The sequence below is a fragment of the Lottia gigantea genome, assembly GCF_000327385.1.
Source record: "Lottia gigantea unplaced genomic scaffold LOTGIsca_68, whole genome shotgun sequence".
Taxonomy (NCBI): Eukaryota; Metazoa; Mollusca; class Gastropoda; family Lottiidae; genus Lottia; species Lottia gigantea.
The window spans coordinates 1214088-1240474 of NW_008710315.1; the positions used below are offsets into that span (position 1 = coordinate 1214088).

Sequence of the window (26387 nt, forward strand, 5' to 3'; positions counted from 1 at the left end):
GCCCCTTTTGAAGTTTAATCCTCCATAAATCTCACTTTGATCTTTTAACATTCCCACATCAAACTTCTTACCAATTCTATTTATGATCGAATTATGTGTAACGTAACTGTGGTCTTAGGGACATTTGAAAAGGCCATATCATTTATTTGTGAACATGGGTAGGTGCTCAAGAGTGTTCGTAAATACGAAACTACATAAGGTACATGCAAATAACACACACGGACATGGTTCACAACAATTTTGAATCACTTCTTCGACTGAAGTCCAATTTTTAAGAGGGTTATAACATTTCAACTCTAAATCATGTTAAGAGCCATTTTTAAACCTTTATATGTGATTTGAAGGCTAAGTTGAAATAATTTAATGTTTATCAAAATCGACTAAATAAGTCGAGGAAGAGATTCAAAATGGTTGTGAACTAGATTCGTGTGTGTTATTTCCATGTAAGTACGTAGTTTTGTATGGTATTCGCAGTTACACGTACAATGAGGACATCGGCATTAGCCTATTCTTTTTCGGTCTTCAACTGTCGAGGCAGCCCCAGTTTATTGTCCCATCCGAACATGAGAATGTTATGAATGTTGTAAGATCTGTAACAATGTTACTATATTCTGTATGTACGTGATATTATTCAAATTCAACAGTAATCCTCGGCGGTATACTCATTGAATACAATAGAGAACTAATAATAAAGAACCTTATGAAACTGAACAAGTGTATTAAGTGATCTATACATGTTCAGTGTATCAAATTAACATATTGTTCAGTATTAGATAGATATTAACAATGTTGTATTACAGGTTGATTTATATACTCAATTAGTGTGAAGGTTTTTACATGTTATTAATCTTCTTTGTTTACCTTGTGATTCATTTGTATTCTGTACTCAATCAGATAAAGGGGAGTTCAGATCAACCTTGCGAATGGCAGAATCTGACAGCAACTTAATTTTCAACAGGATCTGATTCACCACTGGATTTAGTCGACCTGAACGTTGACGACTGAAAGATTACAGTTGTTGTCAGCTCCCATCAGTTGCAAGTGCTCTATTTACGGTAGAATCTGCTACCATCCAGCTTTTTAAACATATCCTCTCTTGAATTCCGAGACCTCTCTGTAAGTCAATTTAATGTCTGTTAATGGAAGATTTACAGATTTATGAACCATTTTATATTACATATTCAAATACTTACTTTGGTAGGCCTTTTTTAAAATTTGGTACTTTTTTTTTTAAAATTGGATGTCCCCTTTGAATTTTGGGTCAGCCCTTGGACTTGGTTCAACCACTCACTGTGGTATTTGGACTGAATCAGAAGGTAGAACAACCAGTTCAAAGCCCAAACCTTTAACTTGGGTATTAACAAGGATTCAATGTATATTGTACTATACTTTCATGTTTAATCCCCATTGAAGGGTGATCATGTGAATAAAGCTCTGATCAGTTAATAACTGAATAATATATCATAAAGCATGCAAAAGTCAAATAATAAAAACTAATATTACGACGGGCATATCAATCATAGATACTCCACGATCAATTCCCAGGAAGTTTACTAAATGATATAGTTCACTTTTTCATCATTTAGTAATATATAGAACCAGCAAACTCAATTAGTGTCCATAGACATATATGGATATAAATGAATAGACACACGAACAGAAAGATTATCATGATAAAGGATTAGGATTAACACTATTCGAGAATCATTAAATCTAACACCTTGTCCAACATGGATGTACGTTGTTTACTAGGGTAGGTTGAAAATATTGTCTATTTAGATGGATGTGCTTTGTTGACTAGGGTAAGTTGACAATATTTTCTGTAAACATCTATGTACATTGTTTACTAGGATACGTTGACAATATTTTCTCGTAAATCAAACACAATGTCCATCATGGATGTACTTTGTTTACTAGTTTACGTTGACAATATTTTCTGTTAAATCAAACACTTTATCCTACCTGGATGTACGTTGTTTACTAGAGTAAGTTAACAATATTTGTCCTACGTGGATGTAGTTGTTTACTGGGGTAAGTTGATAATATTTTCTGTTAAAACAAACACTTTGTCCTACATGGATGTACGTTGTTTACTCGAGTAATTTAACAATATTTTCTGTTAATACAAACACTTTGTACAACATGGATGTACTGTGTTTACATTAGTAAGTTGGCAATATTTTTTATGTTATTACAAACACTTTGTACAACATGGATGTACTCTGTTTACATTAACAAGTTAACAATATTGTTCTGCTATAAACTTTAACTCTTGTCTGTTATCTTTATGATCTCAAGTTCATAAATTTTGTAACACTTTGGCAGTTTATTAAAGTGCAAGAATGCAGTATTAAGTATGCAGGATACATAATTCAAATTTCAAGTGTTCTTCTTTTATGGCTAATAAATCTTGTAGAAAAGTGGAATTTACAATCAGTCAATGAGGGGTTGTGCGTTACATACAATTTCTGTCAGTAAAACCCCTCATTCACAATCTGCATATATACGTCCACAATCTTTGAATTATTCAACAATCTTGCATATTATCCAACAATACTGAATATTATATTCTACACACAATATTGTATATTGCTCTGAAATCTTGTTTATATTATTCTCCAATCTTGTATATTCTTCTCCAATCTTGTATATTATTCTTCAATCTTGTATATAATTCTTCAATCTTGTATATTATTCTACAATCTTGCATATTATTCAAAAATATTGTTTATCATTCTTCAGTCTTACATACTCTTCTACAATCTTGTATATTATTCTTCAATCTTGTATCCTATTCTTCAATATTGTACATTGTTCTTTAGTATTGTATACTATTCTAAAATGTTGTATATCATTATTCTTCAATCTTGTATGCTATTGTACATTGTACAATCTTGTATATCATTCTTCAATTTTGTATCTTATTCTTCAATATTGTACATTGTTCTTTAGTATAGCCTACTATTCTAAAATGTTGTATATTATTCTTCAATCTTGTATACTATTGTACAATCTTGTATATTATTCTACAATCTTGCATATTATTCAAAGATATTGTTTATCATTCTTCAATCTTGTATACTCTTCTACAATCTTGTATATTATTCTTCAATCTTGTATCTTATTCTTCAATATTGTACATTGTTCTTTAGTATTGCATACTATTCTAAATGTTGTATATTATTCTTCAATCTTGTATGCTATTGTACATTGTACAATCTTGTATATTGTTCTACAATCTTGTATACTATTGTACAATCTTGTATACTATTGTACAATCTTGTATACTATTGTACAATCTTGTATACTTTTGTACAATCTTGTATACTATTGTACAATCTTGTATACTATTGTACAATCTTGTATGCTATTGTACATTGTACAATCTTGTATATTGTTCTACAATCTTGTATACTATTGTACAATCTTGTATATTATTCTACAATCTTGCATACTCTTCTACAATCTTGTATATTATTTTACAATCTTATCATTTTATTCTACAGTCTTGTATATCATTCTACAGTCTTGTATATCATTCTACAGTCTTGTATATCATTCTGCAGTCTTGTATATCATTTTACAATATTATGTGTGCATGATTCTTGATCCTGTTTTTTGTTCTACAATGTTCTCAAAATTCTACAATTTTGTATAAAATATTCAATTTTCTATGTGACACCATCTGGTATTTCATTCTACAATCAGTCACTGTCTACAATTCTGTATACCATTGTATAATCCTGTATACCTTTCTTAAATATTGTATATCATTCTTCAATCTTGTATATATATTTTATATCTTGTATAAACGAAACAAATCTAAACTAAAGCTATCACAAGAAAACGAAAGAGTCTGTTTTTATATATTTAATGCAGAGCCCTTACTTCAAACGGGATTGTGCAAGAAAAGTACAGTCTTACTTCTTAGAAAGGTCATTAATATGTCTGTGACCTTATGTCAACCAAAGTTCGTGATAATCTTACCAATGACACGAACATAATGGAATTACCGACATTAAAGGTACAGGTTCGCCATTTTTAGAAGTTAATTTGAGTCTTAAAAATGTGTAAATAATCTGCAAAAGTACTAGACATGTACGAAAATCGCATAATTCCTTCTAAAATAAAAAACAATGAATTTCACTTTCTAATCTCCAGAAAAGACGAATTTTAACTTTCAAATGCATATAATTCTGGACATACGTGGAATTGAAGGCTCAAATTTCGACGGTGAACTGTGAACACTAAAACTGATTAGCTTAGCTAAAATTAAACCCTGTTTCTGAGAATAAGGTGCGATTGGTCAAACAGATGACGAACTTTAACAAATTCTTTCTATCTAAAGGAAAATACAGGTGACTTCTCCATAAAAATGTAAATACTATTTACAATATTGCCCGCTCTTTTCCAATAAGTGTAAATAATGTGTTACATGTGTCTGTGTACTTTTTTGAATTGTAAATAATATTTACACACACTTATACTTACTTCTTTAAATTTTAAAGTAAAGTATGTTTACTAGATCCTATCCCCTTGGTGTAAACACTTTTTTTGATAAACATACATCTGCTTACTTTAAATTGTAAATAGAATTTATACATACTGGTGTACAATCCTTTAAATTGTAAATTATGTTTATACTTACTCATTCCTTTCAACTCAGTATCAATATTATGTCAAATGTTTCTATCTGCTCTTTAAATAGTAAATGTAATATATACATACTATTGTAAATAATGTTTATACTTACCCAATCCTATCCACTAGGTGTAAGTAATGTATTACATATTTTGGCAAGTGTTCATATGAATAATGAAATAATCTTAGTTGAGTAGTCTTCAATCTACTTAAGATCTTATCAACGACAATAATTCAATCATAAAAATCTTCGTTCTTATTACATTTCTATTAACGTTTATTGTGATACTACAAATGCGTCTACGAATTTAGAAATATTCCACATCGAATTTGTATCGTGTCGGATTGTATTCGGATTTCGAAAGTGTATGATTAATTTGTATCGTGTATGGCCACACCTGATCGTGTATGACCAATTTCGAATATGTATGATTAGTTTAGAGTGTGAAAAATTAATATTTGACAGGACCAATTTCGATCCTGTAGAAATAATTTTTAGTGTGTAAACGTGATACTCAAATTCGATACAGTAAAAAATCTTATACGGGGTTAGATAATGGAAAAACTTCAAAAGCATTCGTTACTTCAAAAGTTTTAAATACTGTATGATCACTTTACATCGTGAAGGACCAATCTTCAACGTGTATGACCGATTTCATCGTGAAGTCATCGTATATACGAGCACTTATCATCGTGTGGGACGATCAATACTATACTTACAATATCCATCTCGGAATTAATTCTTTTATCGTTTATGATCGATTTCTATCGTTAAAGATCAATTTCTATCGTAAAAGGACAGATTTCCATTGTAAAGGATCAATTTCCATCGTACAGAATCAATTTCCATCGTACAGGATCAATTTCCATTGTAAAGATTCAATTTCCATTGTAAAGATTCAATTTCCATTGTACAGGATCAATTTCATTGTAAAGGATCAATTTCCATTGTAAAGGATCAATTTCCATTGTTAAGGATCAATTTCCATCGTACAGGATCAATTTCCATCGTACAGGATCAATTTCCATCGTACAGATTCAATTTCCATCGTCCAGATTCAATTTTCAACTGTAAAAATAATTTCCACCTTGTAAAACGAAATTCTATCGTGTAGGACCGGTGATAGTGGACTAAGATAATGTAGGATTAAATTCCATTTTGAAGGAACTTGCATGTGGTGGTACAAACAATATACATACTCGCTTTAACTTTGGTTTAAGCTTTAAACCTTTCTATTTGAGCAAAAACACATTAAAACAGCAACAATGTATATTATGTTATTATGCAGATTGGAAAACATCAAATTCCGAGAGGAACTTATCAGATTGATGGGAAGTGACGTCATAAGAATCAATGATAGAAAATGGAATGAAGAATTTCATCGTAGAATACAAGAAGAACATCATGTAAGTGGATTTAACATCACCATCCTTAGAGCTGGCATTGAGCATGGATAAGCCCTATCCCTCTCTCTCCCCCTCTCCATTAAAATGGAGCCTGCTCACAGAACTGACCTTTTGGCTCCTATATGACTATATATGTATTTTGTTGTCCTTAAAGCGTGTGGTCATGTACTTTATCACACTAGCATTACTTGTCTGTAAATGTATTTTCTTACTTCAAAATTGGCAATTCGTACCTGAATTTCTCTGAAATCTCAGATTTCTTATAGGAGTCGATACGTTCTGGTACGAACAATGGGCCCCTAGAGCGTAATACATCGTGACAGATCGCAACACGTCTAAACATAGCATTGTGTTTGTCTTGTTAATATCGATCCCGATTTGGAAGCAGGATTAGAAACAATACGATATGATACAATGACCCAGATTGTCCATTGATCGTTCAAATTTTGAACTGTTCAAAAGATTTCTACAATTGTCAAGACAGATTTCAAGATCAGATATGATCACAACGAACAAAATCACGATTCCAATCGTGCCGATTATTGAGATATTGGGAACCAAGCATAACAGAATCCAACAAACTTGCTTCGAATTCGCCAAAAAGCCTCGTATCACTACTCGTAAGAGATAATATCTTTTTATATATTTCACAGAGAAACCTAGATCATAAAGAGAAACTGTTAGCTGATGCAGAAGAAGAAAGGATTAGAAAGCTGAAGTTGGAAGGGTTGATGCCTATGACAGACGACGATAATGAAGACCACAAGATTTCTGGTAAAAAATCTAACAGAAAAAAGAAAAATACCAAAAATTCATCTTCCGTGAGTAAAAAGATTTAACTATTATACTTTGTCTTACAATTTTTTCTTGAAGAGATTGTGGGAACGTTGGGTTGATTTTAATTACCAATCACCAAACCGAACCAAACCGGAAGTCTTTAGGTTGTAGACCTTAGCGTTAATACAATTTCATTAAATTGTTAAATGGTTTGTCCAGTTGGTTCGATTCGGTGCTGGCATCCGTAACCAAGCAGACAAAGGGTACCACAGAAGTTGAATGTACATGTATTGTACTCTTCAAAATATGTCTGCCTCACGGCCATTGAAAGTTGCTGCAAACTCCTACGGTTAAGACAAAGTTCAATGGGTGGTTAAAATAGTTGTGAAAAGGTCATAGAGTTATAAATAGAACATGTGTCTGGCATACGAGGGCCAACTACTTATAATGGTGCGGCGATTTTTATCGCTGACTGGAGTTTTGTCATGGGTTTCGTCGGTTTTACAGGTTTTACACAAGATTCTGTGTCAGTTCCCTTGAAATCTTGAAATATCGTGTTAACACTTTGAACAGAGTTATTTCCCATTTAGCACCATTAAATAAATATATATCATATAGCTTTGGTATATATCTGACTTTAAATCTGATAAAGTTTGAACATGAGCTTTAATTGAAAATATGGACTATGGATACCACTCTCCAGAATGAAAATGACAAACCCGTTTGTCTGCAATTGTAAACGAAATAGAATAGTTTGAGGCTGTTCAAGCAATAATAAGATTATAAGAAAAGATTCGAGAAAGTGAGACTCATTCCGCTGTTCTCTTTGTACACTGTACACCAGTGCTTCTCAACCGTCGTCTTTTTGCACTTCAAGGTTGAAATCTGGAATGAAGGGGACTTTGGGGAAGAGGGTTTATTCACAAAGAGGGGGAAATTAACAGCAGTTCCAAAATCAACTCACTGATTGTCGGAATGAGTCATCATCTGAACGTATCCACGGGTAACTTTTCGAATTTGAGAGCACAAGCACAATCACCTGATAAACACTGCGTCATAAAATACCAGCGCTGGAGAGGACAGACATTTGATTTGTTAAAGCAAACGAGTTAGGTCAAATGGTTAATTTGAAAAACGTTCAAGAGGGCTGTCGACCATAACTGAAGTGGCTATATTAAAATTAAAAGCTGATACAAAAAAAAAACGGAACGAAAGTTTGGTCTGAGTTTGAACAATCTAGTAATCACCTTAATGGTATGTTTCAATATAGTTTTTGAATGTAAATGACAGAAAATGTTTTTTTTCGAGTGGGAATGTGGTTGAATAGGACCACAGGAACAGAACAAATGGGCGTAAAAATCGATTATTTCATTTCCTGATTTGAACTTTTAAAGTTCTCGATTCATCATCATAAAAAAAGGGAATGAAACACATGTCTCTTATGACAACGAACATAATATTTCATCCTACTAAAAACATAACGTCTATGAAGATCAGACGTAATAGGTCTGAGACAAATAAGTCAATTGGATGAATACTTCCTTCTATTTTTGTACAAAGAAAACATGAAATAGCCGTCTTGGGGGTACATATACAATACAGACTAGTCGACGGATATTCTTAAGCTATCGACTGACACAGTTATCTTTGCAATAAAAAGATATAAAAGAATCTTATGACAAGATAAAGAAAAACCTGCAATTGATTTGTAAAGTAAAGCCTCGTTCACAATATCATTTGACTTCCGGTATCGGTAAGGCAGCTTGTCGGGGTAACCAATAGGTACCAATAAGTTCCTATTATAAGGCAATCGTCGTAACTTGTCTGGGTAATTCTTATTAAAACATTTGGCTGGGTTAAAAGTCCTTCGTGGATATTTTTATTTTTTCTTGGCTGTCCCAAAGGATTGTTCAGAGTGTTTTCAGGTGTTCTGTTTCGTTGCCTAAGAGTAACTTCCGGTATCTGTGTAATTTCGAAGTAACTTGTCGTGGTAAAGTATTTGAGTAGATTAATAGTGCTTCATAAATATGGATTGCTGTGTTGACTGTTAGAAAGGGTCCTGGTAGGGTAGTCCTATGGTATGTCTAATCTCACTATGTGAATCTGGTTGCTTTCAGAATAAATAAAACAAGTACAACGGTCCGAACCGCAAAACAAAACCCGAAATCCAAACAACATATCAGCAAGCAATCGCAAAGAGTGTTTAAACCGGTGAAATGAACCCAAGAGCAAAGCAAACGCAGTAGTTATTTAAATGAAGTGGGAGATTAAGCCCAGGGTTTGCGGAATGTGCCTCGTTTGAATAGCGACAGTCATTTATTTTCATGTACAAATCTTGATTATGATTATGATTCAATATAGCTGGTGTGTACAAAGAACAAACCTACACAAGAACCCGTTATGAATAAAAGTGGTAAAACGAATGCACTGACAGCCATAAAAAGTGGTCTGAGAACTTGTCCATTGTCCCAACATTTCCATTAAGACAATTTCTCTTACAGATTTTTTTTCTTCGCGCTGTAAGAGGTTGTTACTCGCGGTGTACTTCAAATAGAATTGTTAAGAAATTAAAAACTGTAGGAGACTTTAACAATACAAATAGAAATTGAAAAAGGCTTTGATAGATTAGGTCTTTAAGGAAATGAAAAGCGCAGGGGTGTTAACTGGTTGTTGATTGGGGCGCTTCGTTTCTCACATCCACAGATTTTGATGTATCAACAGAGAATTCGGCCAAATGGTAGCTGGTAGCTTTATGACGGAGGATGGTATTCTCTAATCCTTTGAACACAAAGTCAACGCCCATTATCATGAAGGCCCGTAAAAATAATAATTGCCAAAATTCTGACAACCGACCAATTCCGCAACTAAACACCATACATAACCCCACTTGATAAATGACTTGTTCCTCCGAAAAATCAAGTCAAAATGTTTCAAAATGCTCAAACTTAAAAAGAAAAGCCGAAAAGCGAAACCTCGTGTAGGAGGAGGAGGTCGTCGAATCCTAGAACCCCTCAGCATACGCCATTGATATTATATAAAATTTGAATTGGACTGATTAAGATCTTGCGACAATGAAAGACGTCTGCGAGAAACTTTCTGAAATCGATAGTTATAAGTATTAAACATTAAGTTTATATAAGAAAATAAAGTTCCAAATATCATTGAAATTCAATTCAAAGTAAAGAAAATTGATCTATCCTGAAAGGTTATGGATGCACATGTACCAATTAAAATTTATTACCTAATTATAGATATATTGTCGCTTTAGCAATTGATACAGCTTCATATAAATGTCGTGGATGTTTAAACTGTCCCGAAGTTCTTGCTAAGCATTCTCATGCGCAGCTATGCCCGATGACGTCACTTCCAGTTTGTTTAGCAGAAGAATCTAACGTAGGAAAAATAGCTAAAATTGTGCTTTAGTAGCTGGTAGACCCTCGTGTATAAAGAAATGATGTTCCAGCTGTTTTTTCATCGAATGGCATAGGTCGAATTAACTGTTTTCAATATACATGTAATTTAATTGCAGAAGAATCGCAATCAGACTGGAACACATGATAGATATTCCGTACCATTACTACATAACCATGAGGGACGCTACAGATCATCTGAGGTACGTTCGCCATCAACAGCTCCAGTGGGTGTACAGAGTACAGGAGGACATTCCTCCTTAGTTAAGTCGTTTGTACCCCCAATTGCCAAAAAACTAGTCTCCGAATGCACCAAATTAATCATATTTTTACAAAAAAACTCTTGCGACTACTGCTCTTCCGCAAAGCTGTCGTATTTGGAATCTAAAAAAGTTGTCCCCCATTGAGTTACCTTGCCCCCTATTCGTACCCCTAGTTTCGGAAGGCTGGCGCCGCTACTGACCGTTAGAGGCGGTACGATCTAGAATAAATTCATCCCGAGCCCGTGCTGTGTAGGAGCCGGAATGTTTGTAAATGGTTGTCCAAAGTTTTCTTTCGCTGTTCCGACCTCTGCTCAGTGCCCATGTATACTAATAATTTTCAAGTCATCGCAAGACTTGCGACCCAGAGTGCGGACAGAAGTGCCCAGCGAATTGCTGCCAAGAGTACAGCATACTTTGTAAGGTTAAGTATAAGTTTTGCCCCCATTTGGTTGGTACCAGAAACATACCCCCAATAGATTGTCCTCATGATATCTGTCTATTTCGTACCCATACATAACCCATCAGATCGGTTCCTTAAGTTTGTGCTGTGATGAATCCGGAAACCTATATTCACAGCCCCTATATATATCCATTTTAGCGAATTGAAACACAGATTGAGAAAGAAGGCGAAGATACAGAAAAGATCTCAGTAGATCAAGTTGATGATGTTAAAGAAGTAAATGATAGCATTAAGACAGATGAAGGACAACCAGTAGCTGAGGTTGGTGTTGATCACTCTGCACAGGGACCAAATATAACGATTCGCCCTTGGGAATGATATGAATCTTTACATCCAACATTTCTGCTTAAATCAAAACATACATCATGCAGTGTGCAATGTGAAAATGGAGCATTAGTCTTGTCGACTGCAATGAGAAGCCAAGCATGCATATCGCTATGAAATCATTGGAAGCTTTTTGTTATGTTTTTCCTATTTGGACCTGCATCGTAAAAGTTCATCAGTTCGTAAAGGTATTATTCATCTGTACTTCTCAATTACAGCCCGAGGAACCGGTTAGCCGAACACCAAGACATTACAGAAAACACAAATTACCACATGAAATGACATCATTATATGAAGAAGAGGTAAGCACAAATTTTATTTTAGCTATGAGTCGCCTATTAGTATATCAAGATGACTTAATGAGCACGTTCCAGTGCCTAATACATGTATTTCACAACCTTCTACGAACGTGGAATGTCTTTGATAATGATATGCCATCTGCTTAGCATCAGGTTCTTGACTAAGATAAAGTCTTATCTACAACGATTACTATCCCTTTAGTATAAGTTCTAGGATACTTATAGCATCTGTTTTCACCATTGCATCAGTCCAATCCAACATACAGGTCACTGCCACTTATACCACGTATGACTATTAAGCTATGTTGCAATAGTCGTACTTAGACCCGTGTATACATGTTTTCTTTGCGTCAAACTTTGAGTTTTTAGAAGATCCAGAGTTATTCAAGAAATAAGCCAAGTACTAACGATCCATACCGCAAAACGTAACGCGAAATAATGTTTTCTATTTCAGAGTGTAAATGGTTTATACTCATTGGCTGCCAGACTTATACCATCAAAATAATCTACATGTATAATATATATTACTTATTACTAAGACCTCCGCCATATGGTTGATACTGCTTGACTACACTGATGTCTGTCCTCTTGTTCTATCAAGCGTAGTTCGAGTTATTGAAAACCAACCTTTGATCGAGCGAGTCCAAATTCACGCCGATCATGGCTTCTACTGTCCCTTTCTGGCTATAACCGATTACATAGGAAATCTCTATAGAGTTGTAAATCAGTGACAGATAGCTCCAGATAGTTTTTTTTACGACATTCCCCAAACAATCCGAAGGAAACAAACAACACAAAATCGTACATTTCTTTACCCGAACAAAATAGTTCTCAGATTAAAACGAACCGAAATAAAACACATGATACGATATTCAACCCACAGAAAAATCGAAATCAGTCTCAACGTTTCCAAATGCACCCAAAGAAGAAAAGAAACGAAATGAATTGTAACATAACTGTACTCAACCTACAGGGAAAAAAAGAAACAAAATATCTAGAGCTGTATTTAACTCAGACCGTCTAACAAGCTATTAATATGTTTTTTTTTTTATTCTATAATCAAAATAAATAATTTAATCCAGTCTAAATGTTTGTGTTTATTTAACATTTTGATAACATTTATTGAACATAAAGATAATCATAAATAAACAATGTTTTGTATCACAACGCCTTCACAATGTTTAATAAGGTTCTGAGACGTCCTTGGTGAAATAGAGTCAACAGACAAGCTATGATTTTAATAGACGAGATTGAACTAGACCATATTATTAAACCCATTGCTCCACTGAAACTGAAAGTGTTTAACTTACAAATAAGACAGAAAATTAAGGAAAAATCAAGTAGAAAAGTAAGACAAAATAAAATAAAAACTTGTCTACTACTAAAATTGAAAAGATAGCTAGACAAGGTTACATACGCCCACTACCAGCTGTCAGAAATGATAACGAAGTCTTAAGTGGATTAATAATGAATTTTCAAATAATCTTAAAAATATTCATAAGTCTAGCCAAAACTACAAAAACAGTTCATCAAATTATCATCAAATTCAAACATGAACAAGGTCTCATTGACGCACACAAGGGCAATAACCCCGAAACCGTTCACCCGATTGTTACCAATTCCAAACTTGACCGAGATAACATCACTTAATACATGCATACCAAGTTTCATCAAGAGCGGATAAAAACTGTAGTCTCTATCGTGCTTACAAGCCACAAATTTAAAATTAAGAAATTAGACTTAAATAGAAGATTAAGATTAAACGCGCCTGATATAGAAAATTAGCAAAAAGGGAAAATTAAGTAGAAAATCTTTATACACATACATGACAAAAACAAATAGACTTATATAGAAAATTAAGACAAATGATAAAGAGACCAATATAGAAAATTAAGACAAATGATAAAGAGGCCTATAGAGAAAAATAAGACAAATGATAAAGAGACCAATATAGAACATTAAGACAAACGATAATGAGATAAAAAGGCCTATAGAGAAAAATAAGACAAATGATAAAGAGACCTATTATAGAACATTAAGACAAATGATAAACAGACCTATATAGAACATTAAGACAAATGATAATGAGACCTATATAGAACATTAAGACAAATGATAATGAGACTTCTATAGTAAAATAAGACGAATGATAATGAGACCTATATAAAAAATAAGACAAATGAAAATTAGACTAAAATAGAAAATTAAGACAAATGATATGGAGACTTACTTAGAAAATGAAGACAAAAGAAAAATGAGACCTAAAAAGAAATTTAAGACAAAAAGAAGTGTGACTGTTCAAAGCTCACCGTCGAAATTTGAGCCTTTAAATCCACGTGGGTCCAGAATTATCCACGTTTGAAAGTTGAAATGACGACTCTGCCATACATAGAAACGACTTAAATCGAAATGAAAAGTGAAACATAGTATAAAGAATTAGAAAGTGAAATTCCTAGTATTTTTGAAGGAATTATGTGATTTTTGTACATTTCTAGTACTTCTGAAGACAGTTTACATTACATAAAATACAATACCCAAAACAACCCCCGAAAATGGCGAATCTGTCCTTAAGTTAAACGGTTCCAGGGCTTAGAGGAAAATCATCATAAAAGGTCATGTGATGTTATTTGAACAGTCCTGAAAGCTTATCAATTCCATACTAATGACATAGTGCTTGATATAGATGAGACATTTGTTGCTTTGAAGTCCTCTTGGTATTGAAACGTGACAAGGAATTCTAGCAGAGAATCAAAGTAATTTACAAGTATCAACTTGGCAAGACAAAACAAATTCCCTCCTACAACTTTCCTAAGTGAATGCTAGGTCACAGGCAAGACATTCTAATTTCACAACAGGGTCAACGCCGATAGGAAAACAAATTTCTATGATAGTTGGCTTTTGGTCTTCTTAGTTTCTGTGTAATTGAAATCTTGGAAATATAGGCCTTGATCTGATCCTCATTTTCCCCGTTACTTCTCATCTTTTCTGTTGTACAATTCATAAACATTTTGATCTTATTTTTTAAAAGGAGTAAGATTGTATCATATGATAAAGAACAGACATCCAATATCCGGCTCACTTTCAACTTCAATAGAAAGAAAGGGATTTATTTCTACATTTTTGTTCTACTTTAAGCTAAAGGGGTCGAGTTAAGCAGCTATATATTGTGTATTGAGAGTAGTTTTGCAAATACAATGGCATCAGCTTTCTCTCGTTCCACAGGGACCAGTATCATACTGTTTGTTGAATTTTTTAAACTTATATGTAGGCTAATAGGAAGAGAAAGAGAAATAACGAACGGATGCGAGGAAAAAATGAAAACCATTAGAAAAAAATCGTTTTACAACGTGAAAACAACTTGTATCTGTACAATAAATGGCTGAAATTGTTCATAATATGTTATTATTCTTTAAATAAAATACAACATTCACAACTTCCATGGCCATTTTAGTATTTCTACAGTCCAAAACGATTCCTCCCGGTCTATTTTACCAGAGCTCGCCAGTTAAGTCGTTCAGATGCAACGTATTTTCACGTATTTAAGCCACTTTATTCACTAGCATTTGTTGTTTTGCTTTCTCTTCTTATAACATATCAGTGCCATTTTTTTTTTCTTTAACAACCAGTATGATACCGGTTCCTGGTTAGATGTCAAATTGGATCTTTTACGTGTACAGTCTGTATCACACAGAGCTTCGTTTATCATGCTAGATGAATATTCCATGCCAGATCCTCCGACCTTCTCAAACACAGCTGAAAGATTTTTTAAGCGTCCACTTGTTACATGCCCATCGATCTTTTCAGTGTACAGCCTGTAGCATAAGGCACCTCAATATAATGTAAACTACAATTTCAGTGTTTTTGAATTTCAAGACCAGAGTTTTTACTCTGAAAGTATGGGAATGGCAACTACACTGGTCTGTGATTTGAGAACAGCACTTCCTTTTATGAAATTATTGACGAATCAGACACAAGAATGTAGATAGTGCTGATACAAACTGAACACTAATTTTTCAATATTTATAAAAAAGGAAAGATAAGTTCGAAATTAAGCTAATAATGCAACAAAAAAGAAGGAAAAGGAGTTTTTTTTAAAGGTTAAAACCAAATGAAGTTAATAAACAAGAATTACTACAATTCTTGACAATAATGCAAAATTCTAATTTTATTTTTTTATGAACAAAAACCCTTACATTGTTGAACACTTGGAGAAATGGATCTAGTCAAATTCCAGCCCAACGACAATTATATTTCTGAAAGCATCATGGGCGAATTTTGGTAGCTGACCAAAACGGTGTATAGATTCATTACATGGCTAAGTTCCCTAATGATCTGCTTTTTGGCAGGATTTTTTTAAAAAAAAATAACTAAGGGAAATAACTCAATATCCGTTCATGGGAATATAGGCAAATGCGAACTTTAACATAGTTCATTTGACTACATCGCCATTATTATTGCACAATGAAAATACCTGATTGACTTGATAATCGAGATGATAAGGAGCGCATAATTATATAGTCACTTTCATCTCGACAATTTCGCTGTAAATTCCCTTTAATGATAGTAAACGATTAAATTTATAAAACAACATTTACTATATAAAGAGTCAACAAATCGAAGTCTTTACGGTGTTTTTATTGGCCATTTGTCTGTTAATGTGACTAACTTTAGAACTTAATGGCGTTTGTTGCGGACGGGAAAATTCATTTGAATTATATTTAGACATAGTCGTTTCATGTCGGCTTTCTAATTTCGTCCTTTTTATAAATGTAATCAAAGTCTAAATTTATCCAAAGAGCGACGACTTAGGGTTTGATTTGACATATCTGACTTGTTTAGCCACCCTACAACCTCTCACCTTCTTTCATTTATAATTGTTCGCCTGTCATTTATCAGGCAATTAACTTTGATAAAGTTTCCGGACCGACGCATCGAAGATAGAAATTTCACTGACTGAACATTGGAAGCAGTACCTACTTGAAAACTCTAATACTAGACCACTTTTATCGTGACTCTTAACGCTTGAAGAAAACAGTGTTGTCGAAAATCATACGGAACTCTCCCACGCATGAAGTTCCGTTCAGTGGCAAAGGCTATTTTTTGTCTTCTATATTAAAGAGTCTGTGACAGAATTAGACTCATATACAGTATATGTATTGATTGACGATCAATCAAATCACTTCAGTGACTGACGGCGCATTTGGCTGCCGTTTAGATCTAGTGGTTAGAAAGGCAATCTGTCAATGTAAATAAGTCGGGTGTTGAATGTATCTAATTAACCACGTTCTGTGAGATCATATAACAGTCCAAGAACTGGCGCCGTAATCCCAAGGAAGGTAGAGCAGATAACAGTAGCTCAACTAGATGAGTGGGGGCCCGCTGGGTTGGAAAATCTAATCTTACCGAAATGTTTACGTAAATTGGAATATAAGAACTCGAGTAGTACTAACGAATATCACTTTCAAAACACATAAAGTGACCTTTGTGATTAGAAAAATATGTATTTTCTTTTTGAAAATTGAGAGCAGTTTTTGGTCAATTCCAAGTTTTCTGTATTATTTGAACGATATTCCAACTCAAATAAAACTTAGTGAAAGCACGACTATCGGAAAGGGGGGGGGGGGGGTGTTTACCATTCAGCTGAGACAAGACCATTTTAACTGCCATATTAATATTGCCTACGAATGAGACGCTTTTCTTGACAATATAGTTAATTTATAATTTATGTAGTTTTGTAGTATTCGTGATACAATCAGAAAAAGGAAGAATCAGGACTATATTTACCAGCAAAATTATCCCTAAGCCTACGCTAATAAACTTGCCGATATCAGGTTATTGTTGGTAATGTATCTTCTCATTTTCCTGATATTTTTAATACAGTCTTCTTCAATGCAAATTTCACAATTTCCCTGACAGGTGGTCATTAGTGCCTATAAACGGCAGCGATATGATGATTCTTTGTGTTTGCGGATAAGTTCCTTACTAATGAAGTTTGACATTTGAGCCAAGGAGTCGTCAGGAAATTGAAAATTGAAAGAGCAAATATAATAAACAGTTGCGTCACATATCATAAATATATCACTCTAAAACTCTTCAATTGCGTATCAATTATTAAAAGTCTATATAGTTAATGTATTTTCTTTGATGTTGTCATTTATAATATACATAACGTGACTTTACGTGACAAGCCGCAAAGTACATCCTCTTCGAGTTCAGTCTTACTGGCCTTCTAGACAGGTTTCACTATATGTACTTGATGTTGTGCGTCAGGCTTTTCCATCTTCATAGTTGATTTTAAGGTAACAGTTTTTGTGCTCGAAAAAGACTAGGAAACATATTATAACTTTAAATTGCCTACTGATGAATTGCTGGTGCAGTCTGGTAACAAAACTACGCATGCAATGTCTTGAGCTGCAATTACATGTGTACGCAAACTCAAACTCAAACGCAAACTCATAAAAACGGACTAGAGCAAATCCTATCAAATTTCTTAGAAAGTCCAAATTTAGGCTTACACGTGTCCTCAAACACAAAAACTCAACACTTTCATAAGCGGAACGCATGGCTCAGTGACCGATTTTTTGCGTTTGCGGATGGTTATGGACATGTTTCAAGGTGCCAAAATGGGAGAATCCCCTTTATGACATCATAACTGGGTTTCCTGACCTATTACCACGCAGTTTCCCTTTTGTGTTGATGATTTTGCGGGATCATCGTATGGACACGTCATGTTATCAGGTTTAAGTTTGAGTTTGATGTACGCCTACGTTCACATGTAATCGCAGCTTAACCAGACCATCAGTTCAATACCGTTATCGCGTTAGAGCTTTGTGTTTTATTCTTCACGAACAACGTCAACGTTGGGGGAGTTGGCGCTCAAACTTCCCGCCAAACCAAATCAAACCTTTGATAATGTATTCCCTTTTCTTACGAAGTAAATACATGCTTTTTGATTTTGATTTATTTTGCCAGTACTATCCGACTTTTTGATTAACGTTTAGGACTCATCTATTGGTCTAATGTACAACTGTGACCTTAGAACACTAGAAAACGATTTATAAATCTGCGGAATTCACAGAGACAATAGTAGACTCCAATGGATTAAAACAAATGTCAATGATGTAAATAGTCATTAAGTTTGTGGTCAAAAGGTCTGTCTGTCCACATATTTTATTCTGGCATTACACAATACCAGTCTTACTCAGTCTTTAGTTGGTTTAATAGTTAGTTGAACACTCGCTTAACTCAATCTAAATGTATGGACTATGTTAATCTGATATTAAGGATCTTTCTACCAAACAATGTTAGAGGTCGGCTGACAATACCAACCAATGCTTATTTTTCCACAGCCAAATTCTCCATTTTTTTAGCGATTTATTTCACTTGATGTTAAGTGACCTTAAACTTAGAGAGCTCAACAATTATGTCAGATCATGGATGGCAATTCAATGCTTGTACCACGTGACCAACATTTTCCAACATCACAAGGAACATGACGTCATAAGATTTCAACGTTCCAACTGATTGAGCTACAAGCCTCTCTATAAAACAAACCTTATTGTAGTATTCTAATATCATAATACTATGCGTTATTTAAGGAGCAAATTGATTTTGTGTGGTAATTGGTATTAAATGCAATTAGAGAATCAGTGAAAAATATTATATGGTCGATAAGAGTTAGTATTTTTATTGGTTGTTAACAAGTGTTTTGCAACTTTCCATTGACATCACAAGGTACATGACGTCATAAGATTTCAACGTTCAACTGATTGAGCTACAACCTCTCTATAAAACAAACCTTATTGTAGTATTCTAATATCATAATACTATAAGCGCGTTATTTAAGGAGCAAATTGATTTTGTGTGGTAATTGGTATTAAATGCAATTAGAGAATCAGTGAAAAATATTATATGGTCGATAAGAGTTAGTATTTTTATTGGTTGTTAACAAGTGTTTTGCAACTTTCCATTGACATCACAAGGTACATGACGTCATAAGATTTCAACGTTCAACTGATTGAGCTACAACATACTCTGAAACAGACCTTATTGTAGTATTCTAATATCATAATACTATAAGCGCGTTATTTAAGGAGCAAATTGATTTTGTGTGGTAATTGGTATTAAATGCAATTAGAGAATCAGTGAAAAATATTATATGGTCGATAAGAGTTAGTATTTTTATTAGCTGTTAACAAGTGTTTTGCAACTTTCCATTGATTTCGCGGCTATTTATATGAGAACGTATAACTATAAATAGAAAATCTGACGGCTCTTTTAAAATGCAGTATTGTTCTGTTATTTTAATACCACGCCTTTATAATACACGTTTAAAATATGTCGAAAATAGAATGTCAATGACTATAGAAATAAGTGAAGCGTTCATATACAAGTTTTTCCCGATTTCTTTAAATTGCATTATCTTTCTATGGTCTGACAAAGAGAAAATTTGTTGGAAAGTGACTCTACTTCACTCGCTGTATCTCGGTTTCGCATTAACTGATGTTCTCTACGTGCGTCTACATTTTCCGACAACATAATAACCTCGGTGTGTTATACAAAGTGCTCGAAAATTTGAAATTGAACGATAAGGTTACATTTACCTCATGGTACACTGCTACACGTAATTGCGAAAATAGTTTGCTTAATTTGACAATAAAATTAAGGAAACCCATCTTTAATTTATAGGTTGTACAGTTGTCCAAGTAAGATATCCCTCGTTTTGTACCTGTACGTCATGCAGTGAAAGAGAAAAATTCTATAATTCTACATAATTACTCATAAAATTTTGTTATTTAAGTAGAATAATTTTTTAGAAATGAAAATTATTTTGTCTTGCGAATTTTTTATTACACAGTGATTAGACCGCGCAAAAATCACTACGACATTCTGTCCATTCAAAAACAATCTTCAGAGAGAGTTATCTGCTCTTGCCAAATACCTTATTTGCAATATGTCACTTCCATGTAATATACCTAATTCTAACCTATGAAAAACCAAAATAATTGGTTTATTATTTTTTATTATGAACTATTACGCCATTTTAGATACCAATTAAGCAGCGGAGACAACTTAAACGATTTTTTTACCCACAAATTAAACAGTTATGAAATACTAGTCCGTCCGAGATCCGAGAGGAAAAGAAGTGGACACTACTGAAAATATAATTGAGAATCTTAACGATACCAATTTAGCAAATTCTATTACAGCATTGCGAAATCCTTACCGCGCTGTTGGTGATCTTCATTGCCTCCCACACGGCGCCGTTAGAAACTCTTGGGAAATGATTTTTAAAGGGATTGTAAAGAGGTTTTCCAAATTTTTTTTTATATGATTAGGGACATTGACTACATTGATTTTCATCATTCCAATTTTGAATCAGACGTCTGTGGTTCCAGAAATTCCACTAAAAAAAGTGTTTGATGACGTCACTAATCGCAAATTATGCTTTATCACATATTATGGCCATTCGCGATTAGTGACGTCGACAATTGGTATTTGCAATTTCACAAAAACTCGGTGTATTATGAGCTGCATTGCAAGAACCTCAGATATCTGACTGAAACTTGAAATGGCACAAATCGGTACTTTCAATTTAGTAAAACCTCTTCACAATTCCTTTAAAGGCACGAGAATGCGTAGGAAATTGGTCTTTTCTGAAGACTGATACATCAGATTAAAAGTTAATGAAGTTAAAAATTGATAACTACATGGTTGACTGACATGTTTCAAGAAGTCTGCACATTTAGATGTTCGCTTCGTGTGTTTTTTCTGATCTGACGTTATTCTTCTTTAAGATATTGTTTAGTCGATCAATCAAAAACAGTATTACAAATGGATTGACAATATTATGTTTAAAAATACAGAAGAAGTCTTCGCATGTTTCATAGAATTTATCATTGAACAAAGCACATGGCTGGTTGAATATTCTAGAACTCATGCTGCATAACAATTTCGTCAGATCAAGGATTGCATTTGGAGTCATTCGAGCAAAGGTTGTGTTTTAAAGGGACAGAATCGCCATCCATTTGACCAATAGTACCCTAGTCTCAGAAACGGATTTTTTTAGCCAAGCTAATCAGTAATTATGTTCACAGCTTACCGTCAAAATGTGAGCCTTCAAATCTATGTGTCCAGAATTATCCGCGTTTGAAAGTTAAAATGACGACTCGTCTTTTCATATACAGAAAAAATACATAGATAGAAATAGAAAGTGAAATTCCTAATTTGAGGTACTTTTGAAGGAATTATGCGATTTTCGTACATTTCTAGTACTTCTGAAGACTATTTACATATATTCAAAACACAAATCAACCTCTGAAAATGGTGGGTCGATCCCTTTTAACGCCCCAGACTTGTCGGTAAATAGTAAAAAAATGTTCAATTTACATAGTGAAAACATTATCGAGTCATAATATTCCCTTTCCTGGTTAGACTTTTCAATTCGGTGCTATCTGTATAACGTCAAATATATTGCAAAATATTGTGGTATGCACTGGTTTTAAACTAGTCCAACTTTAAAAGGTCGACACAAGATATAGCATTTCTAAGATCAATTTGAAGTTTAAAAAAGTAATACATATCTGCAAATAGAACTTTTATGAGAATATATCATTATATCAATGTCCATAACGAGAACATTTTAGCACGAAATCCTGCTACAAAATTACCAAGGCGTGATTTTCAATGGCGTTTATAGGAATCATTATGTGGAGGGTCGAGTAGGGAGCAAAAGAATTGCCAATGGGAGAGGGGGGTAGGGGGGGGGGGGGGTGGATTCTTACGACACAAGGAGGCTGATATTCCACATGAAATTACGAAAGTGCAAGAATAGTAATCGCAATGCCATTTTTTTTACATTAGCTTTTTTGCAACAATGTGTTTTTTGAGGCAGTTGATTATCTCAGTCGGTAGCGCAATGGATTATGCTTAGCGATTAAGTACCTCCTTAAATCCATGGCTAATGCTTCCGAGAGTCCTATCTCCTAATGTAATAATGTTTATCGTAGTTTATCCAGTTTATAACAGCCAAGTCTGTTATACATCCAAACATTTGCAAATCCCAAATCGCAGGCATTGACTTGTTTTATCAATACAACAGTTAAGAGTCGCCCACGCTACAAACTTTCCTACAAACACAAATTCCGTTAAACATTATTATTCGCTTAAGAGCTTTGGTGATCATGTCCGCTTTTCTACAATGAAATGAAATACTGTGATATTTTTTTTAAGACGACGACTCGTTAAGAATCTTTAGACAGTGTCCAAATGTGATAATTGAATAGTTTAAAAGACATCCTGTTGTTTAAGTTTTACAATCAGTAAAGGTGATCTCTTCTATAGAACAAAGGAGAAGGAGATCGACAGAAGGACAATGCTGAAATAACTCAGGTAAGTTAACCGTTGGATAAGCAACTTAAACTTACTTTCACTGAAACTTACTTTCAGTTTATTCAGTTTATACTTACTTTCAGTTTAAACTTACTGTCTTTTAATATTTTCTTAGATTTACTTCCATGTGAAACGTACTTTATTTGAAGAGTGCTTTCGTTTTAAACTTATTTCGATTTAAAGCCTCTTTAAAATTACTTTCATATGGAACTTACTTCTATTTTAAACTAAATTTCTTTAAAAATTTAATCAAAATTATTACTTTCATAGGAAACTTACTTTTATTTTCTTGGAAGCATCGAGCATTTCACCTAGAATACCCATTGAATTGTAAAAATGTGGCAATCGTGCAGCAAACTGAGCAATGATAAAACATGTTGGTTTTACAATGTCTTTGGTCACCAAGAATAATCTTTTTCGGTGATACTCTTGATTATATTTTTGACCAGCCTCTTCTCTTAACATTCGCAAAAAAATAAAAGTATACACGAATCATTTATTGTTCAAATTCGAGCCTTCGAATCCATGTGTGATCAGAATTATCCGTGAATGAAATTTTGAATGACGACTCGTCTACTATGCCATATGCAGAAAAGACATATATTGAAATAGAAAGTAAAAATTCTAGTTTGGAGTCTTTTAAAGGAATTATACGATTTTCGTAAATTTCTAATACTTCTTAAGACTATTTAAGACTAAAATCAACTCCCGGAAATGACGAACTTTTCCCTTTAAGATGCGGAAAGTGTCCTTTCAAACTGTTAATTGCCATCTCTTAAAAACTTTAATTGAAACCCGGAACTCGTAGGCAAAAATCATCATCCTTTCATAATTGATGTCGCTATTTTTTGGGGCTTAATTTTAAAAACAATTACGAGAAGTGAAAATTGCAGGTTAAGGCTTCCGGACATGAAAGTATTTGTTAATTCTTTCGCCATAAAAGAAAATTAGAAAAGCACCGTTAACTACACCCACGGCAGCAAATTTAATTCTGCTTTTACTGAAAATTTATCAAATAAAAAATGTGAGATATGTGGACTCTAAAAGGGGTGTCGGGTCGCTAAACCCTGTCGCGGAGTGGCATCGGGTGTTCCAGAAGAGTGAGCCATGTTAGTGAAACTCATCACTTATTTTAATGGAGATCAAATTCTTTGGAATTGTTCTCAAAAGCTTAAAGCTCATACACTTATTTTTCTAAAGATTTTGCTCGTTGTTATGCCGAATTGATGTAATTAAAATCAGATTACAATTTCGTGTCATTTTCATTTTCATTTTGTCTCTATCGTAATCCTTATCAAAGGTCCGTCCCAAAGGAAGTACTTTTAACCAATTAAATCGTATCATGTAAAACCCAATAAGAAAGGGCGAAACCTAAAGTAGAGTAATATTACAGACTCTTTGGGTTCCTTATTTTAACAAGAAACGGGTTTAACATAACACGCTTTGATTGGTTAAAACTATCATCATCGGAACTGATCTTTGGTAGAAAACTTGTTAGATTACAATACATACTGCAAATTAGATATAAAAAAGGTACGAATTTGTAATTTTATTTAGTTAGACTTTGGTAAGACTTAAAGGGATTATGAAGAACTTTTCTAAAAAGTGTATGTGTATCGGGGACACAGATAGCTTCAATTTGGACCATTTCAATTTTCAATCAGACGTCTGTAGTTCCTGTAATTCCACCTAAGTGTTTGATGACGTCACAAATCGCAAAATAGGATTTATCACATAAGGACTTCGCGATTAGTGAAAATTGGTTTGGTACAAATTGATGCTATCAGTGTCCCCAATACTTTAGAAAATTCTTTACAATCCCTTTAAATAAAATCGGGTTCCATGTCCTACTTACATTTTGCCAGAACAGCGACGTTACCTTACTCTTTTTCTATTTCCTAAAGAGTGCGTTATTTAGCCTCCATTTGAAGCTCGATTCTATTTCAATTTTATTTCAATAATTTCATATTATAAGGTGAGTTACGTGGGAGAAAGATGCTTCTTAAGTGAAATTTATGAAGGCCGCCTACCGAGTGTCACGAACACAAAACAACTTCCTAGGTTTACAAAATATAAATTTTTTTCAATATTCAATTGATAAAGCTCAAGTGGTGGGCCAATTAACACATAAAGGTGACGTGCCAAATAGAAAACAATATTATTGAAACCATGTGAGTCTTGAGCTACATTAATTGTGGTTTTGGTTTCCTTGTTGGACACCGAGGGAAACCTTTAAAGGCCATGGTTTATCAATTTCGCGGATTGATTTGGGTCTTGAATAAGATTCAGATAGTCTTCACGAAAATCGCATAATCCCTAGAAAAGTGCTTCAAAGTAGAAATTTCACTTTCTATATATAATGGAGTCTCAAAAAAAGACGAGTCGTCATTTAACATTCGAACGCGGATAATTCTGTACACCAACTAATTGGAGGCTCAAAATTTGACGACGAGCAGTGAACACTATCACACATTAGCTTACTAAAACAATCCCGTTTCTGAGTCTAAAGTATGATTGGTCAAACGGATGCATGTCTCTTTAACCAAAATTTTAAAACTGAAGCATAAGTTTACCTTTAACCAGGTTGAAATACATGTATTCTTAAGTTATTGCTCGATGAGAAACTGCGGCCAAAGATTATTTTTAAACATGAAATAGTGGAACAGAAAATCATTTTAAGATTTTTTTTATAAAGCAACAATGGCATTCTCTTGTGTATACCTCTAGGTAAACTATTAAAATCTATATTTATTATTTTTTACAGATAGAGTAAATATTGCTGAGATAAATAATGGTGAACATCTAGGGCAAAGTACAAACTTAAAAATACAAAATTTCGGGTTCGGGAGTGACTTAAAGGTGAGTAGTCCTCTTTTTGAATGCTTATTGTATTTGGCCTTTTTGTCTAGAATCCACGAATTCCATAGATTTGCGAGTAAGTTAAAAAAAAAAGCGTATGCCCCATCTGTAAATCAATGGTAATCGACCAAATAGACCCATGGTGTAATAGTAATTGGTCCAGTTGAACCCTGGCGTAGTAGTAATTAACCCAGTTGAACCCTAGAGTAATGGTAATCGGCCCAATTAATCCTGACGTAATGGTAATCGACGAAATTGAATTCTAGCGATCTAACGTAATGGTAATCGGTCCAATCCAACCCTGGAGTAATAGTAATCGACCCAATGGAACCATATATATGCAGAATTTCATCGACACTCGTTCAAATCTGCTCGTCGATGCCAAAACTGTTATCTCTCTGAAAGACACACATAGGCATAATACAAACTATAACCTTTGTATGATGCACACAAGGCAGAAACTACATCACGCCAATGGGACAAATGCCTCGTGTAGAATGCGACATATTGTTAACAACATCAAAAATATAAATATGATATCTGCTAAATATCATTT

General features: G+C 33.8%; 1 protein-coding gene across 1 annotated transcript; it reads left to right on the top strand.

Moving 5' to 3' along the window:
* Positions 1–2683: 2683 nt before the first annotated feature.
* On the top strand, positions 2684–3559 carry LOTGIDRAFT_73774 (hypothetical protein; the record flags this gene model as incomplete). Its single annotated transcript, XM_009065119.1, has 1 exon — positions 2684–3559. A coding segment is annotated over one exon (876 nt), but the record flags the coding sequence as incomplete, so codon positions are not given.
* Positions 3560–26387: the final 22828 nt, after the last annotated feature.